At 41.9% G+C, this 17,464-nt stretch overlaps 1 protein-coding gene across 1 annotated transcript in view; it reads left to right on the forward strand.

Moving 5' to 3' along the window:
- DCTD (dCMP deaminase) overlaps window positions 1–15,449 on the forward strand; it is a 42,650-nt gene extending 27,201 nt beyond the window's left edge. Inside the window, exons 4-6 of the mRNA XM_073656168.1 lie at window positions 7,432–7,548; window positions 13,516–13,612; window positions 14,903–15,449. Coding sequence (XP_073512269.1) covers window positions 7,432–7,548; window positions 13,516–13,612; window positions 14,903–14,984 — 296 coding nt within the window. The 3' untranslated portion in view covers window positions 14,985–15,449. The remainder of the gene's footprint in view (window positions 1–7,431; window positions 7,549–13,515; window positions 13,613–14,902) is intronic.
- The last annotated feature ends 2,015 nt before the right edge of the window (window positions 15,450–17,464 follow it).

Genomic DNA, 17,464 nt, shown 5'->3' on the forward strand with positions numbered 1-17,464 from the left:
AGCTGTTATCATTTATTCTGCCTCCAAATTGCTGAAATGGAATTTGTGCTCTAGTGAAAAGCTTGGATGTGGCAATCTAATATATCACTCAGCACATTCATAAGGCGCCACAGCTGGGTTCTGTGTAGATGGAATGGGGATTGCGACTTTCCCGCTCCAGTATATATATTTTTATTCCTGAAACTCCTTTATATGTTAAATTGCGTTTGTCAGTGGGAATTGGTCACAAAGGCTTTGTGAGCATAATGAAATGTCCTCTGCATAAGCTGATGAGGACCGCAGCGCTTGTATAACAAAAACAGATGATACTTTTAGGCATTTGCAACTTTAAAGGCAATCTTTCATTAGAATTGTATGCGAGTGGAGAAAATGTTGTGGTGGCACAGTTGTCATGATTACATGATACAATTTGATGTGAAATTTCTCCCGTCTAGAATACAAAGTTTATATACAATGCTCCTTTTTTGTTCCTTGTGTAGCCTATAATTTTTGGCTTGAGCTCTAACTGTCTTCGATCTCTGACGGCGTCCAGTGATTGAGAGAACCGAGCAGTATGCCATGTCGGACTGATCATCAAACGACAACAGAAACCCAATGAAAAGAACGCAACTGTGTTGTAGCCTTGTACAATGCCAAAATCTTCGCAGAAGTATTGCCCCACCACTCTTTATTTTTTTTATTTCTGTGTACACTGTGCATAGGCAGAAAGTTGCTGATCAGTGAGTGGACTTGCACAGAGCTCAGAATGCAGAGAACTGCTAGATCTGCAGCAGAGGAAACGGGTTATTTTTATCAAATCTGCAGTCATCAGCCCAGTAAGTAACACATTGCTGCAATCAGGGTCTCTGACCGTACGTCATGCTGCTCTCCGATAAGGTAGCAAAAATATGGTGACCAATCCCCTTAAGGCTGTGTCCCCACTATGCGTTTTTTAAGCATTTCCGCAGTGGCAATTCCGCTGCAGAAACGCTTGGCAGAAGGCCTGCCATGTTCCCCTCTGATGATCCGCACGAGCTGTGCACATGCTGCGGAAATTTCCGATGCGGATTATCATTGCGGAAAAATCCGCAGCACTACCAATTATTTTGCGGAATTGCGGCTCTCCTCCAGACCCGGGTACCATAGTACCTGGTTAAAAAAAAAAAAAAAAAAAAGAGAGAAAAAATATACCGTATATTCCGGCGTATAAGACGACCCCCCTACTTTCCTGTTAAAATATAGAGTTTAGGATATATTCACCGTATAAGACTACCCTTTTTCCAACGCATACCAAACACCGGTAAAAATTTAAAAAAAACAGATTTGAATTTAACATGGTCCTTTTTTAATTTAAATTCTTATGACATGCAGGTATATAGCAGGAAAACTGTCACTCATAAACATATTAAAATAGGGGGGACCCCACGTCATTTTTTGGGGGGGTCCCCCATTCTAATAGCTAGTAAAGGCTAGGTATTCAGCTGGGGGCTGATATTAGTAGCCTGGGAAGCTCCGTGGGTATTACCCCCTTCCCAGACTTCAAACATCTGCCCCAGCCGTCTGCTTAACCTCCGCTAGAGACTATAATGATGGTGGATCCCACGCCAATTTTCTTTTTAAAAAATCCTTTATTTTAACACTAAATGACAATTGAGGGGTTAATAAAGATGCAGTCCCTAAATTATTATTAATTTTGTAATTAATTTTTCCCAAAAATGTTGACGTGGGCTTCGCCATATTTTTGTGTCCAGCCAGATACAGCAGGCAGGAACGGGCTGCCCCCAACCACCAGCTGCCTATTTGTACCTGGCCGGACACAACAATATAGGTAAGCCCTTTTTTTTTTAATTATTTCATGAAATAATTAAAAAAAAAGACGTGGGGCTTCGCCCTATTTTTGTGTCCAGCCAGGTACAACTAGGCAGCTGGGGGCTGGAATCTGCAGCGCAGGGAGACCCAAGCTTTCTGGGCCCCCCCCCCCGCTGCAAATTGCAGTCCGCAGCCACCCCGGAAAATGGCGCGTTCATAGAAGCGCCATCTTCTGGCGCTGTACCCAACTCATCCAGGGCCCTGGTGCGGTGGCTCACTGGGTAATAAAGGGGTTAGGGCCAGCTTGGCATTATCAGCTGGCCCTAAGCCCGAAATTCATGGGGTCACGCCAATATTAGACATGACCACCATGAATTTCTAGTAAAGTAATTAAAAAAAACACGACACCCAGAATAAAGTCCTTTAATTGAAATAAAGACACAATTTTTTAATGTTCTAAATTAAACCATACTTACCGTCACGCCCATTCCAGCTGAAGCCAACGATCTCCTGCAATAAAAGTAAAATAATAAAGCAACCTCATCCTTACCTTTCCATGGTTCCCAGGACCGGTCCAGCTCTGCTACATTCACATGACAGGCTGCACCGCAGCAGAACGCTGCCGTTCAGCTTGCCATGCGGCAGACACTGAGAAGCGTAGGCATGCTTGTGCTCCTCAGTGTCGGACTGTGACGGCATCCAGATGAGCCGAGATCATGTCCAATGAACTCGGCTCACCTCATGCACGTCACTGACAGCGTGGGAAAATTCTACTGCTCCCCGCATGCGCAGTAGAAGTTTCCCACGCTGTCAGTGACGGACGTCCAGGAGGTGAGCTGAGTTCATTGTCGGCTCATCTGGATGCCGTCACAGCCAGACACTGCAGAGCGCAAGCATGCCTGCGCTTCTCAGTGTCTGCGGGATGACAGGCTGGATGGCGGCGTTCTGCTGCGGTCCAGCCTGTCATCTCGATGTAGCAGAGCTGAAGCTGTCGTGGGAACCATGGAAAGGTAAGGATGATGTTGGTTTATTATTTTTCTTTTATTGCAGGAGATCGTTGGCTTCAGCTGGAATGGGCGTGATGGTAAGTATGGTTTAATTTAGAACAATAAAGAATTGTGTCTTTATTTCAATTAAAGGACTTTATTCTGGGTGTTTGTGTTTTTTTTAACTTTGACTATGGGGTTAGTAATGGGGGTGTCTTATAGACGCCTCTCCATTACTAACCTGGGCTTGATGTCAACTGGCATTATAAGCTGACATCAACCCCAACCCTATTACCCCCTGCCACCGCACCAGGGCAGCGTGGAAGAGCGAGGCTAAGTGCCAGAATTGGCGCATCCTATGGATGCGCCATTTCTGGGGCGGCTGACGGCTGGTGTTTCTAGCCTGGGAGGGGGCCAATATTCATGGCTCCCTTCCTGGGCTATTAATATCAGCCCCCAGCTGTCTGCCTAGCCTTTGCTAGCTATTAAATTAGGGGGGACCCCACGTCATTTTTTTTGGGGGGTCCCCCATTTTAATAGCTAGTAAAGGCTAGGTATTCAGCTGGGGGCTGATATTAGTAGCCTGGGAAGCTCCGTGGGTATTACCCCCTTCCCAGGCTTCAAACATCTGCCCCAGCTGTCTGCTTAACCTCCGCTAGAGCCTAAAATTAAGGGGAACCCCACGCCAATTTTTTTTTAAATAAATCCTTTATTTTAACACTAGATGACAAGTACAGTAACCAACACTATCACTGTACTTCATATATATGTGACTGACATGTTTCTATCTATCTAATCTATGTGTGAAGCTCTATTCTGTCTGTTATAAATTGTCGGGTACCGCTGCTGAATTGCCGGCCGGCTTTTTTAAAGAGACGGTGCATGAAAACACTATTATTTGTTTTAATAAATCCTTTACACTAAATGACAAGTACAGTAAGCAATACTGTCACTGTACTTCATATATATGTGACTGACATGTTTCTATCTATCTAATCTATGTGTGAAGCTCTATTCTTTCTATTCTAAATTGTCGGGTGCCGGCTTATGCCGCTGCTGAATTGCCGGCTTTTCATATATTGTCACAGAAGCGATGCGAACTTCCCTGCTCCGGACACAGCGCAGCGCTTCTGTGACAAGTGAAAGCTGTCGGCACAGAAGCCCTGCGCTGTGTCCGGAGCTGGGAATACGCAGCGATGTGTCAGTTTCAGCACAGAAGCGCTGACTGTCTGGACCTACCGCCGCCGTATTTTAACTCCCTCCACCTTATATTAACTCCGACATGGCAGGGATACGGCCACGGCAGCTTATTAACACCCCCAGAGTATCCCCGCATGTCAATTTCTGAAAGTTCAAAAGCATTACCGGCGTATAAGACGACCCCAGACTAGACAGAAGATTTTTCAGTCTTCAAAAGTCGTCTTATACGCCGGAATATACGGTACATTATGCTCACGTTCTGATGGCCCCCGGTGTCCTTATCCGATCTATCCTGGCTTGCCGGCAGCTCGCGGTGGTGTAAAAGGACCTGCCATGATGTCATTTAGTCATGTGACGTCAGCGGTCGTGTGACCCGTCACATGACTAAATGATGTCATGGCAGGTCCTTTTACACCACCGCGAGCTGCTGGCTAGCCAGGATGGATCTGATAAGGACACCGGGGGCCATCAGAAGGTAAGTATAATATTTATTTTTTTATTTTTTACCAATCTTTTACGGTAACACTATATAAATCCATGCCGGTTGCATGGATTTATATTGTGTTACCAAGTTGTCAAGTACTTTCCAAGTGATGCTAAAATCTCTTGGAAAGTGCTTGTCAACCCGCATGCGGAAATGCATGTGAAGAACGCTTCACATCCGCATGTCCCTGGCAGGAAAAACGCATGTACAATCCGCATGTGTTTTTTCTGCCAGGGAGATGCAGAAACACTCAGGAAAAATCCGGAGCATTTCTGCATTGTGGGCACATAGCCTTAATCAAATTCATTTGACAACTTTTTTTCAATTTCACTAGCTAGACCTGTTAAATCTAAACCTCACTTAAAAGGAATATGTTAGCAGGATTTTGCCACCCCACCTGAGAGCAGCATGATGCAGGAGCTGAAACCCTGATTCCAATGAAGTGTCCCTTTCTTGTCTGTATGCTGCCATATTGTAGAATCTCTATTTCTAGCAGAACTGTGAATGCTGAGCCTGTATAACCCCACCCACAGCACTGATTAGTAGCTTACTGAGAATGTACAGCTGCCAATCAGTGGTTGTGCGGGGTTACAAAGCAGTTGACTCGGGGGCACAAGACACCTAGTCCTGTAGTGATAAACTTCTGCTGATAATATACAAGTTTTATTGAAACAGCCAGCCTAGGAAGTGACACATCACAGGGCCTCAGTCTACATTGTGCAGATTACCTAGCAAAAGCCTGCTGACAGATTCCCTTTAAATAGAAGCTTTCTGGATGTAAAGCCGCTTGAAGGTGTCTCAAATTCATGCATGATGCCCTGTTCTAAAGTGATTCAAATACAGATGCCAGTCATTGACCTCTTTGAAGGGTTCCAAAGCCATTGCTAAGGCTTTGATTCTCCAGCTTATCCTAGTGTGAAGTATTATCCACAAGTGGACATGTGGCAAAAAATAGAATCCATGGGAGAGCTGCAAGATGAATTCCATTGCTGACCAAAATGTGGAAAAAAAAGGTGCATCTCCTATTTGTAAAACAAAAAACCCATACATCTAGACCCTGAAGACTTTTGGGATAATCTATGGAACTTTCTGGAAGTCATACATCCTGTTACTTCTGGCTTAAAATGAACCCCAAATATACCTTAAGAACAGCATACCACCAGCAGACAAACATGGTGGTGATACTGTTAATTGTGTGGAGCTACTTGGCTTGTGCATGTCAGGAATGACTTGTTGATGGATCCATGAATCTTGCTCGATCAAAAAACTGAAGGATAGTGTCCTCCCATCAGTTTATGACTGAAAGCTTAAGCGCAGTGGGTTATACAGCAGGGCAGTGAGCCAAAACTCACAAGTTCATCTTTGATTCAAAAGCCGCAAAATTTAACATTAAGTAGTGACTGAGTCAATGACCTGACTTTTATCTCAGTGGGGACACTTTGACAAGACCTGAAACGTGTAGTTAAAACAAAACTATTTTGCAAAGGTTGAGCCAAACAGATTTGTAAGACTTATCTCAAGTTGTTACAAACTCTTGATTTGTAAGGGTGATGCAGACAGTTACCAGATTTAGAGGACAGTCCCTTTTTCACATGAGTGATATTTAAAGGTTTTGAATACATTTTTGTCTTCAACAAATGGAAAAGCTGATTTTTTTTTTGTTAAATACAGATATTTTTAAGATCATATGAAACATTTTAAATGTGATAAGTTTGCAAAAATAGAAGTAATTGGCTGAGAGGGTAAATATTACTTCAAAACAATATAGGGGGTTCCTCATGTAGGTCTTTTTAGTGACACACCAGCTTTCACCTCCTATTTCTTCCACAAAGGGCCTGTTTGCAATCAGGAGTAGCTTTTCTATCTCCAATATCATTGATCAATACTGAATGGTGTCTTCATCTGCATCCACTGTTCTCAGTTGTATAAATCTCTGCTCCATGTATTTGGCACTCCATGTAAGGCCTCACGCGCTCAACGTTCATGCTCTGAATACAGACCACGATATACAGACTGGCTGCAGGTCTACTGACCTATACTCGACAGCCTCCTAACCCTATAGTCATTTCTAAATGTGTAGAGTAGGTGCATTAAATTATTTACCGAACGCTGCCTTCCCAAGTTTCATGTACCGCTCCGGTCCTCTTACTACTTGTGTAACTTCAATTCCGCCACACCGGATCACACTGGGGTATGTGAACCGGAAGTTACTGATACAAGGTACGCCTATGGCGTCTCTTTCTGAGGCTTCTGTTTTTAAAGGGTTTTCCCCATACTATAAAGTAATAGCATGTGTAGTGACAAGGGTGTACCATAACTTTGGTAGGTGTCTATTTTTTGGGAAACTCTCAAAGCCTCAAAATGAAGACTCCGCATTATCTTGGCACTGTATCCTCCTTACTGTTTTGCTCCTGCACAGGGGCACGCCCAGCCACCCAGAGAAGACTTATAAGGGGATGAAGTGCTACATCAATGCTATGGCCCCCTGATTCTCAGGATCGGTAGGTGTCTTTAGAATTGTAATAGCCAGCAATCATAAAGTTTTGGCATAGGAAAAGATGTTACCATTACTGCTTTTTCTTTTCAATGCAGGGTTAGCACAAAAGAAGAAAAAGTGCTTCTAAAGTCTCAGAACAGTCTTCAGTCACTCTGTAACTGCAGACTGACCTTGTGTTTGTGTGTGATGTTCACACTGTCAATATTTCCCTGTATTTCCTGTGTGGGTGGGCGTTCACGTGATTTTATGCAATTCGCATACTTGTAATCAAATGCCAACTTGATTCCTGCGCTTCCCTCAATTCTCTTCTATTGAAAAAGCCAAATGAGTCAGATGGCATACATGCAGTAACTTGACCTCTCACTTGCAGGGAAAATACAGGGGAATCATGACCTGTGTGCTCACTGCACACTGTCACGATTCTGGTCTCCAAAGTTTGCAGTCACTATTTAACTGTCTGTTTTCTTCTTTTTAAGTTTGTCATGCTGAGCTGAATGCCATTATGAACAAAAACTCTGCAGATGTCAAAGGCTGCTTCATGTATGTGGCTCTCTTTCCATGTAATGAATGTGCTAAGCTGATCATTCAGGCAGGTAAGTCATGCTATGTGTTAATTTTTATTTTTTTTATTTTTTTACTTTTACGTTGTATAATGGATTACTTTAAAACACAGTTGCTGCCTTACAAAGGCAATACAGTTGCTAAGGCGCATGGAAAACCTCTATTTACATGAAAATTGAGCTACTTTAGAAGTGATTTATTGAGATTGTATGTGAATAAAATTTAGTTCTTGTATACTGATATGTTGTAACATTTACAAATATACACTGGGTTTATAGATTAAAACAAACTAAAGTCTTGTTTCTCACAGAGCTGTGTAGTCTGTAAGCCAAACCTCCGACTCCTCAATTTCCCTGACTCAGATTCCTTCATACGTGGCTCATATTTAAGTGATTAAATTTACTGTAGTAAAATGGTAACACCAGGCTTTTCATCACCATTATGATACAATAATCAAGCTATTTAGATGGAGCATAAAATATATTTGTTAGAATACAACTTTAGAACACAAAGACTTACTGCATAGCATATTTACAATTTATTAAGTGGGGGGGATCAGTAAAAACATACTGAATAATATTTGTGCAGTCTATGAATTTGTTCTGAGAAATGGTATCGCCTCCATCAGATCCTCCTTCATAGATGACCTCAAATCTGATCTAACTATTTTAAGGCTAGAGAACAGATTCATCTCAACTAAAAGCCTAGATCTTAGATCAGGAACAGAACAGACATTTATAGGACATTTCATAACTTTCCCAAATTATTCTGGAAAAATATTCACATACTGCATTGTACTACCGTACCCAATGTATTATATATTTTCGGAGTTGGTCCATTTTATACGGACTCCGCCAAAATGGACTCAGACTCCATGACTCTGACTCCACAGCCCTGGTTTCTCATCGTAGCCACTCTCCATGCAGCTAACAGTTTTTCAGAGCAGTTTAATCAAGAAAGCACTGAACTGGAAACGGCCATGTATTAACTCGGGATTCCTTAATGATATTTAAAAATATATTTTCTAAGCTAGACAATCAATGTGTGAAGACATGGGGTTTTCCATGGGCGTAACACTACTCAGACAACCCAGGGTGAGGGTAAAACAGCGTGGCAATACTTTATTGAACCACAAAGCTGACAATAAACACACACAACAGTCCCAGCAAATACCCAAGATGGTACAACTTTACGCAGTCTCACCCTTCCGTTCGCCTGGGATAGAACAGTTGCGACTTTGGGACTTCCCCCCACTTTTGGAGGGCCCCCACAGAGAGGAGGTAGCGGCAAGCTTCGGAAGCTAGCATTCCATTGAAGTACAAGGCCAGGAGACCCGAGAGACCCACCCTGGCCTCTCCGTGAGTTTACATGTGGCCAGATGACCGGTGAGTCCCAGTCTGGCTTCTCCGAATGTCTCCATGGGTTCCAGGTGACCGGTGGGTCCCTCCTGGCAACCCCAAACAACATATCCATGGGGCCAGGTGACTTCATCATTCCAACCTGGTCTCCCCAAAATGTATCCATGGACTCTCTGATGGTCAGTGGAGCAGATCAGGATCTTTCTAGTCAGGGCCGATACCCTTAGGCTAGAATCATGTAGAATCCAAATCTGTGTCTCTTTGGATGGATCTGCATTGCAATCCTTCTACTGTCCTGAAAGATGTCTCTCATTCTCCTTGTAAAGTCTTTCTGACTCTCTCCAGTCTGACTGCTACAGAAGCACGTGTCCCTTAAAAATAGTTGTCTGTGCAAGTACACATTCACAGTTATAAGGGTTAGGGAGGGCACTACTCACAGGGCTCAGCTATCATTGTTTTAGCTAATCTATTTACACAGTTGGTATCACAGGGGCTATTGTAAATACCCTTTTAGCTGACTTAGTATAATATGTAATTAGCATAGTAACAAACAACATTGCTGTCTCCTCTTGGTTAGGTGAACAATCAGGGGTATACAAATACGTGTATATTTTTGTGTATTTCTAAAGAACAGACAAGTCAATTTAAACACAATAGTGTAGTTCTCTTGGATTAACAAATCTAATCGTTTGGCTTATTAAGGCTGTATTGCCATACCATGTTTAAATTACTTACTTTTTTTGGGGGGGGGGGGGATAATTGGTGTGGAGACGCATCTACTTTTCTAGACACACTTGCACACTTTTTTGTTAAGTCACTCTGCAGGGAGGTTGTTCCAAGTATCTTGGAAAACTAACAACGGATCTTCTGTGATTGTCGCTTGCACAAATCTTTGTCTCTTCATGCTATCCCAGACAGACTCTCTATGTTGAGTTCAGGTCTCTGTAGGGGCCATATCGTAATTTCCAAGACACCATAGCTTTTAATGACCTTGTTTGACCTACCTAAAAACTTTTGCGCAGTGAAATTTTATTATAAGGAAATCGTTGATATTTGGCTCACCTTAGCCTAGTTGGTCGCACGGTTGCTAGCTAGGCTGTAAAACATGAGGAAAGGGAGATAAGCCATGCTTATATCTCCTGTCTGTGGAACCATAAGGCTTATTTCCCTTTCCTAATTATTTGCTTAAAGAAGTTGTCCACTACTTTATTCCCACCCCAATGTACCAATGTACCCCCTCCCCGGGCCCCTAAGACTTATTGTAAATACCTTCTGTTGCTGATAATGCCTGTTAGCGGCGCTATCGGTGGCCGCTCACAGGCATCATGTGACCCCCCCCCCCCCCCCGCGCTGACGTCACGACAAGTGAGGCGTGACTCGGCGCTGGGGTCCCCGCAGTGACTGCTGGGTTGTGGGCTGGGTTACCCCCGCATCACACCCAGCATCCACCGTGCGCTTTCCCAATGAATGGGGGGAGGCAGAGCATGCGGTGGATGTTGGGTGTGATGCAGGGGAATCACCCCGCCTACAGCCTGGCTTCCACTTGGAACCAGGAAGATCGTGACGGGGGTCACGTGATGCCGGTGAGTGGCCAGTGATGGCGCTGCTCACAGGCATCATCAGCAACGGAAGGTAATATAAAGTAGTGGACATCCCTTTTAAATGCATGGAATTGTAGCTAAAAATCATTTTTACAACTGGGTTTCATTAAAAATTTTGCGCCATTTGCTTTCTATTGCACTGTCAACTGCTAACTACTGAATGAGTTAACTAAAAATGCATCAGTAAATTCGTTCTAATAAGGAGTTTGTAAATCTTTTTCCGAATTGTTCACACCGAATATGTTCAGCTCAACAAGTGGATTTTGGTGTCATAAAAAAATGAAGAGGATCTCAGAAAAAGTCAAACAAGTTAAACTTCCCTTGAGAACAAGCTGACTGACGGATGCTCAATTAACTTATTCAGTAGCAATGTGCAGGGAAATAACATGTAAAAGCCAATTGGTGCAATATTTTTAGTGAAGTCAGATTGAAGTTATTTTTAGCTCAGTAGCCTGGATTTTACATTAAAGATTTATTTCTTTTTTTCTTAATAAATTAAAGTTGTCCTTATTTTTTTAAAGGAGTTGTCCAGTCTTAACCTACAAGTCTGCAGTCACTTTGTGACTGAAGACTTGTGAATCCTTAGATCACACGCACTGCGCGATTCTCCGGTGCAGGGAGCGGCAGTCATGTGACCGCTAGTATGCGATATGCATACTGCTGACGACATTCCAACTAGATGGGCTCGGTCTCACACAGTGGAAGTGTAATGAACGAAGCTGTAAACAGTCTAGTCGGAATGTGGCCGGGAATATGCATATTGCATATTTGTGGTCACATGACTGCCGCTCCCAGCACTGGAGAATCCTCACAGCGCGCAGTGCTACCTGGTCAACCCCTTTTTTTAAATTAAGTAATTCCCGTTGTAAAAATATGTATTCGCCCCTGCACAGATGCCTGTCCAGTGATATGGGCACCAGGGTTTGAGTGGCATTATGTCAAGTGGGCTCTGCAGCCAATCTGTGGCCGCTATTGGGCTGTTACACTCACTGCTTCCATTTAGCCAACATTTGTCCAAAGAATGTACTAACACTACAACCAAATGGCGACTGCTAACTGGCTGCAGGGTCACACGTACCCCGTAATACCGTGCGCCGACATCACTGAAACAGTGCTGGTGTAGGAAGGATTCACGTAAAAAAAGACAAGGTAAGTTAAGAGACAGCACCTTTTTTAAAGAGGACCTTTCACCATTTTTAGCATGTTTAACTTTCCCCATTATGGAATAGTAGCTGCAGAGCTGAGTAAAATGTATTTTTTATTTTTTAATTTCTCTTCTCTATTTTGGAGATATTAAGCTTGTAAAGTTTAGGTTATTTATGCTCAGACAAGGGTGCGTCACCAGAAATTTGTCTCTGGGGGCATGTAATTCCTAATATGATGTTGACCAATCATAAGCAGTATAGGCACTTAAGAAGATCCACGTCAATGGGAAATTTTTGATAGAGACACATAGGTCAATATAAAAAACCCATACAAATAATTTGTATACTGTGTGGACACAATAAATGGCAGACCATTCGGATAAGAACACAAGGAGAAAGGAGAACCACCGAATGTCCGGTCCAAAAATCAATGAAACATTGGCTATATATAGAAGACCTTTATTGACAAAATGGTCATAGTGGTGATACAGACACTGGACCGCAATCACCGAACTGTACATGCAACATCAATATAACATAATCAAATAAACATTGTCCAATTAGATCACAATAGATAGATATACAATAGTTGCAATGGACATAATTCATTTGTATCCCAAAGTAAACCAATGTGCCCCAATAGTAATGAGTATGTCAGAGTCAGTCTAACAATTCATATATATGGCAGTGCTTGGTGCATAATAATGTATATGGTGACACAAGATATAATAATAATGGCAATATTGTATAAAGAGTTCTTCAGGTAAGTGAGTGGTGGAGTCACCAAGTACCATGCACAACCAGCTATGGTATATGTAGACAATATCTATCCTCCCATGTGAATATGCTGTATAGAGGGATAGTAGTCATGCAAAATAGCAGGGAAGGAAGCTAAAATGACTGACAATACCTGGTTATAGGGTCCAAATGAAGGGATCGTGGCTTAACCCCGATGCGCGTTTCGGACTGGAGTGTCCTTCGTCAGGGGGTGTTTTTTGAAACCAACTGTGATCAAAAAGGGAGTGTGGCCAATCAAATGTAGCGCCGGCAAAATTAGCGTGTATCCGGCCATGTAACCCGGAAGTGCCCTAACATGTAAGTCAGAATGGGTGGGCACTTGAACCTGCCTATCGGATTCTGCAGTATATGTCATGGACCGTATGATATGGTCTGTTCAGGATAATTGCGCGTGCGCAGCCAGGAGGGACCATGTCAGGACCAAAAATCAATGTTTCACTGATTTTTGGACCGGACATTCGGTGGTTCTCCTTTCTCCTTGCAATCATAAGCGGGCAGCAAGAGGCAGTGGGAGAAAGAACCTGTCCCCACAATAGCTTAGAACAGAGTGTGACATGTAATGACAGTCTGCTCCCCTCACTACAGAGAAATTACAAGTGCTGGGAGTAGAGCATGGGATGAGTGGAATTGCATGCCCCTTTCCAGTTTTCATCTCATTGCACTGTTGAGATGAGCTTTGTCTCATCACAAACCTCTTTAAGAGCTCACAATCACACTGTCACTGCAGACTGTATGTCATTACATGTCTCACACTGAGAATCCTTCTCTAAGCAATTGCGGGACATGTTGTGTTTTTTTTTTTTTTTTCTTTATTGGAGAAGGCGGTGGGGAGGTGGGGCGGAGGGGGGGACCTGACGCCCTCTTGGCTTTGGCATAAATTAGAATCTAAACAAGATATCTCTTCATTGGAGACGAGAAATTAAAAAAATAAGCCTACATTTTATTCAGCTCTGCAGCCACGATTCTATTATATGACCAATTTAACTTGCTCAAACTGGGGAAAGGATCTTTTTGTTAAATGGGCCCATTAAATGACAAAGGCACCGATGCTCTTGATTGGTTTTTCTGACCTCCTAAATATATGTATATTTTTCTAGGTATTAAAGAAGTCATATACATGTCAGACAAGTATCATGATTCACCAGAAATGAAAGCTGCAAGACACATGTTTGATCTAACTGGGATCAAATACACGTAAGAACACCATGTTTTGGTTTGCTTTTAATATGGTAAAAGAAGTTTGGCATACTGTATATTATGTAGTCAGATGGAAAATGGATAAAGCTCCTAAACACATAGAAAGTTAGAGTATATAGGGCGGAATATCCATTGTAAGCCAATGCTGAGTAGTTATAGCAGTTTTTATGATGTTCCTTATTTCTGTTAAGCTATGTTCACACTGTTTTTGCTGTGTTTTTTTTAATGGATATTTTAATGTGATTTACAGTACCAGCAAAAGCTGAGATTTCAGAAATCTCATGCACACACATTGTTTTTATTTTCCCTAATTGAATTAGAAAACTGTTGCATCTTTGCAAACTGCAGAATGTCACTTTTTTTCAGTGTTTTTGCAGCATTTTGTCACTCATAGAAAGCAATGAGTAACTGCAAAAACCTCATACCTGCGTTTTGCTGCATCAGGTTTTGCTGTGGTTTTTGTTGCAAAAACCTAAGGAATCATGTATTTTGGGGGGGCAGTAAACTTTATCAGCATGCAGAAAAGACAATAAATGTGCTTTTTGTAAGCAGCGTCTTTACTGCCAAGAGAGCAGGTTTTGCCTGCAGAAAAAAGCTCTGCAAAAACGCAGCGTGTGAACATAGCCATAATTTGCCTACACCTTAATGGAAGGTCCGGCTGGCCATGCACAGTGTCAGCCTCCGATCTGATGTCCACAAGGGTGTCATTTGAGCGTGCTAATGTATGGGGGGAGAGATGGGAGTCAGCCAACAGCTATCTGAAGCGCAAAACCAGCTTTACTACCGGCTTTACTAATTCATTGATGATTTGTAAAGGGGATCTCTAAATACAAACCCTAAATCCATGCAATCGTATTGTATTGCACTATTGTAGGTGTCTCCCCGATAAAGAAGGCGAGCGTTCTCTTTAACACGAGTATACTACAAGTTTGTAAATTAACTTCAACAAAGCGAATAAGAATGGGGCAGTACATTTTGCACAAAGGGAAAAAACTTTAGCAATGAAACCAATTCCTGGAGCTCAGTTGTTAGAAATGTTTTCTTTTCCTGATAATTTATGATCTCTGTTAGCTGAAAAACACACAGCCTCAGCAACCCCATGTGTCTTTTTGTTTCAGTCTATCCCTTCTAAGGATTCTCTCTGCATGGGGCACTATAATTGGCTTCTCCGGAGAGAGCATGTGGGCTAAGCAATGTTTTCCTCCCTCCTCCTCCTCCTGTCTTTTCTTATTCTACTGATAAAGTGAGTTTCAGCACATAACTAACCTATATATTTTCTTTTTTAAGCAAATTTGTACCCAAGCGGAAAACTATAGTCATTGACTTTGATTCAATCAATAACGCCAGGAGAGGTCCTCCCGTATTGTGAAGACTTGATGGTTACCTCCATGATCCATGAGCCATCTTGCTTTGTAGACGTCACCTGCTGCCATAAGGGAGTGGATAAACCAGCCTGTTCTATACTTTTTCTCTTTATAAGTCTTTTGTCTCATCATCTCAATGGCAATCAATGAAAAGTGTTTTGTTTGTTTTTTATTTTTTTTAATAATGCGCTGAAGAAATTGCTCCAGAGAGCAGTAAACACTATTGCTTAACTGTTCTGTTTTCATATACTGTACCTGCACGCGTGGCATGGTTTGTTACACAAGTAAAATTACTGCAGCCAAGTATCTTTATTGCTTACCAACTTCATGAGTCTGATCTGTAGGCTGCACTTCTTTCATAGTATATATCCTGTTTTAAAATGTTTTTTCATTCATTGCTCTGGTAGGTTTTACTACTTTTGTAATTTTTTTTTCTTTTTACGCTGCTATTAAACCTTTGATATGCCTTATGGATTTCTTTTATTTTTCATTTTTGTCCAGTATGCACTGGAACTTGTAATTTGCTTGGGCTCACCTAGTGAAGTGGATCCATTAACCAGTAAGTTGTGGTGTACAGAAGAACCAAGAGTGACAAGCATGCTGTATAGGACACACCAGGAGCAACTATCACAGGAGAGCAGATAAAGGGTTAAAAGGCAGGTTTGAACTAGGCTGTAGATGAAGGTTGTGGAAACCACAGGAATCTTGCAGTGATGATCACTGCTGTAGAGAGAACAGTCTCTAGTAGTGTTGAGCGAATTTGTTCAGCTTCATGGATGTTCTTGGGCGGAGACGATTTTTTGCCACGAACAAGCCACAATCCCAAACCTGAATTTGAAATGCCGAACAAATTCGCTCAATACTAGTCTCTAGATTGCAGGTAGTAATGCATACATCAGACAATGGGCTGGGAGTAGTAAATGGAGATTGCAGAAATGGTTGCAACGTACTGTGAATAAACAGTTTGTAATGCTTATAGGAAACAATGGGTTAAGCAGCAGGTCTGAGGAACAGTAGATGTAAATTGTAGCATTCACAGAAGTTTGAAAAAATGACTGTAGTCGAAGGCGCTGGATAATCTCACACTCCAAACAACCACTGAAGACAACACTGACTGAATGCTCTATTTAATGGCCACTTCATATTTGTAACACTTTTTGGCTGTATCCACCAATTTTAGACTGTGTATGGGAGCTTTTACTGCCAGGCATGCTAAGCAGAAGCATATGAACATTGTATAAGTTTACTTCAGCTTTGAGTCAGCATGATTGTTTGATACATTTCACACCTTCAACTGAATTTTAGAGATTAAAGGGTTATTTCTGTCTCAAAGATCCTATCGCAATATGTAGTAGGTATAATATTAGCAAATACCTCCAATTAGAAATGTAGTATAGTTTTTCTGATTCTCTATGTATCTTTCCTCATGTGCAGGCTTTGCAGGACCTTAGTTGTTAGTGGTCGTAACCATGAATACCTAAGATCCTGCATGTGAGGAATGATACATAGAGAATCAGAAAAATTAGACTACATTTCTAATTGAAGGTATTTGCTAACATAAAAACAATAATCTTGGAGATGGCAATACCCCTTTTAAGTACAGACCCATTTCCAACTTGGATTCAGTCTTGTTAAACCACATTAACCCTAGAAGGTGAGGCATCATTATCTGTTGCCATAGACTTAAAGCACAATCATACTTTCTCAGATTGAGGCATGCAGCTGTATATTCATAAAACTTACAAAATCCAATTCTCTGACGGTGGAGAAAGAATCTGCAAAGATTGAAGACATAAGAGCTTAGTAGTCAAGAATATTATATATCAACAAGGGCTGCTCAATAGGATATCTATCCTAACATGTTTTGTCCGTGTTGGAGAGCTGTTGATACATGTCTGAACAAGCAATAGACACAGTAGAAGTTCAGTCTGATGAAAGCATTGGAAGTGACAAGATGGTTAGTGCAGTGCTGCTCTACAAAGAAAGTGAGGGATTTGGAGCTTTGTTTAGTGATTTAATTCATTACAAAGGAAGAAAAGAAGCCTAAAGAAGTCCAAGTAAGGATGGTTGCTGTATATGGTGATGCACCATTCTACTACAAAGTAAAGTTTTGGGCCAAGCAGTTTAAATTGCATAGGGACTCAATTAAAGATGACCCCCCCCCCATTCAGGGCAACCTGTCAAAGCTTCTTCAGAGGAAATGTGCCATAAAGTGGAGGCAGTGATTTTGGAAGATTGTTGAGTCAAAGTCGGTGTTATAGCTCATGAATTAGGCATTTCAGCTGGCATGGTTTCCAGTATTATTCATGATGTTTTGATTATGTTAAAGGTCCGTTCCCAGTGAGTGCCATAAATGTTGACGACTGAGCAAAACACATGTCGCCGGTAATTTATCCAAGCGAATTTAGACGTCCTTGGAGAAAATCAAGGAGACTTCTATTGTCAAATTATTATGGGGGAATAAATATGGGTCCACCTCCATGGC

The sequence above is a fragment of the Phyllobates terribilis genome, unplaced genomic scaffold (assembly GCF_046119375.1).
Source record: "Phyllobates terribilis strain yellow unplaced genomic scaffold, ASM4611937v1 Scaffold_1__5_contigs__length_1240528914, whole genome shotgun sequence".
Lineage (NCBI taxonomy): Eukaryota > Metazoa > Chordata > Amphibia > Anura > Dendrobatidae > Phyllobates > Phyllobates terribilis.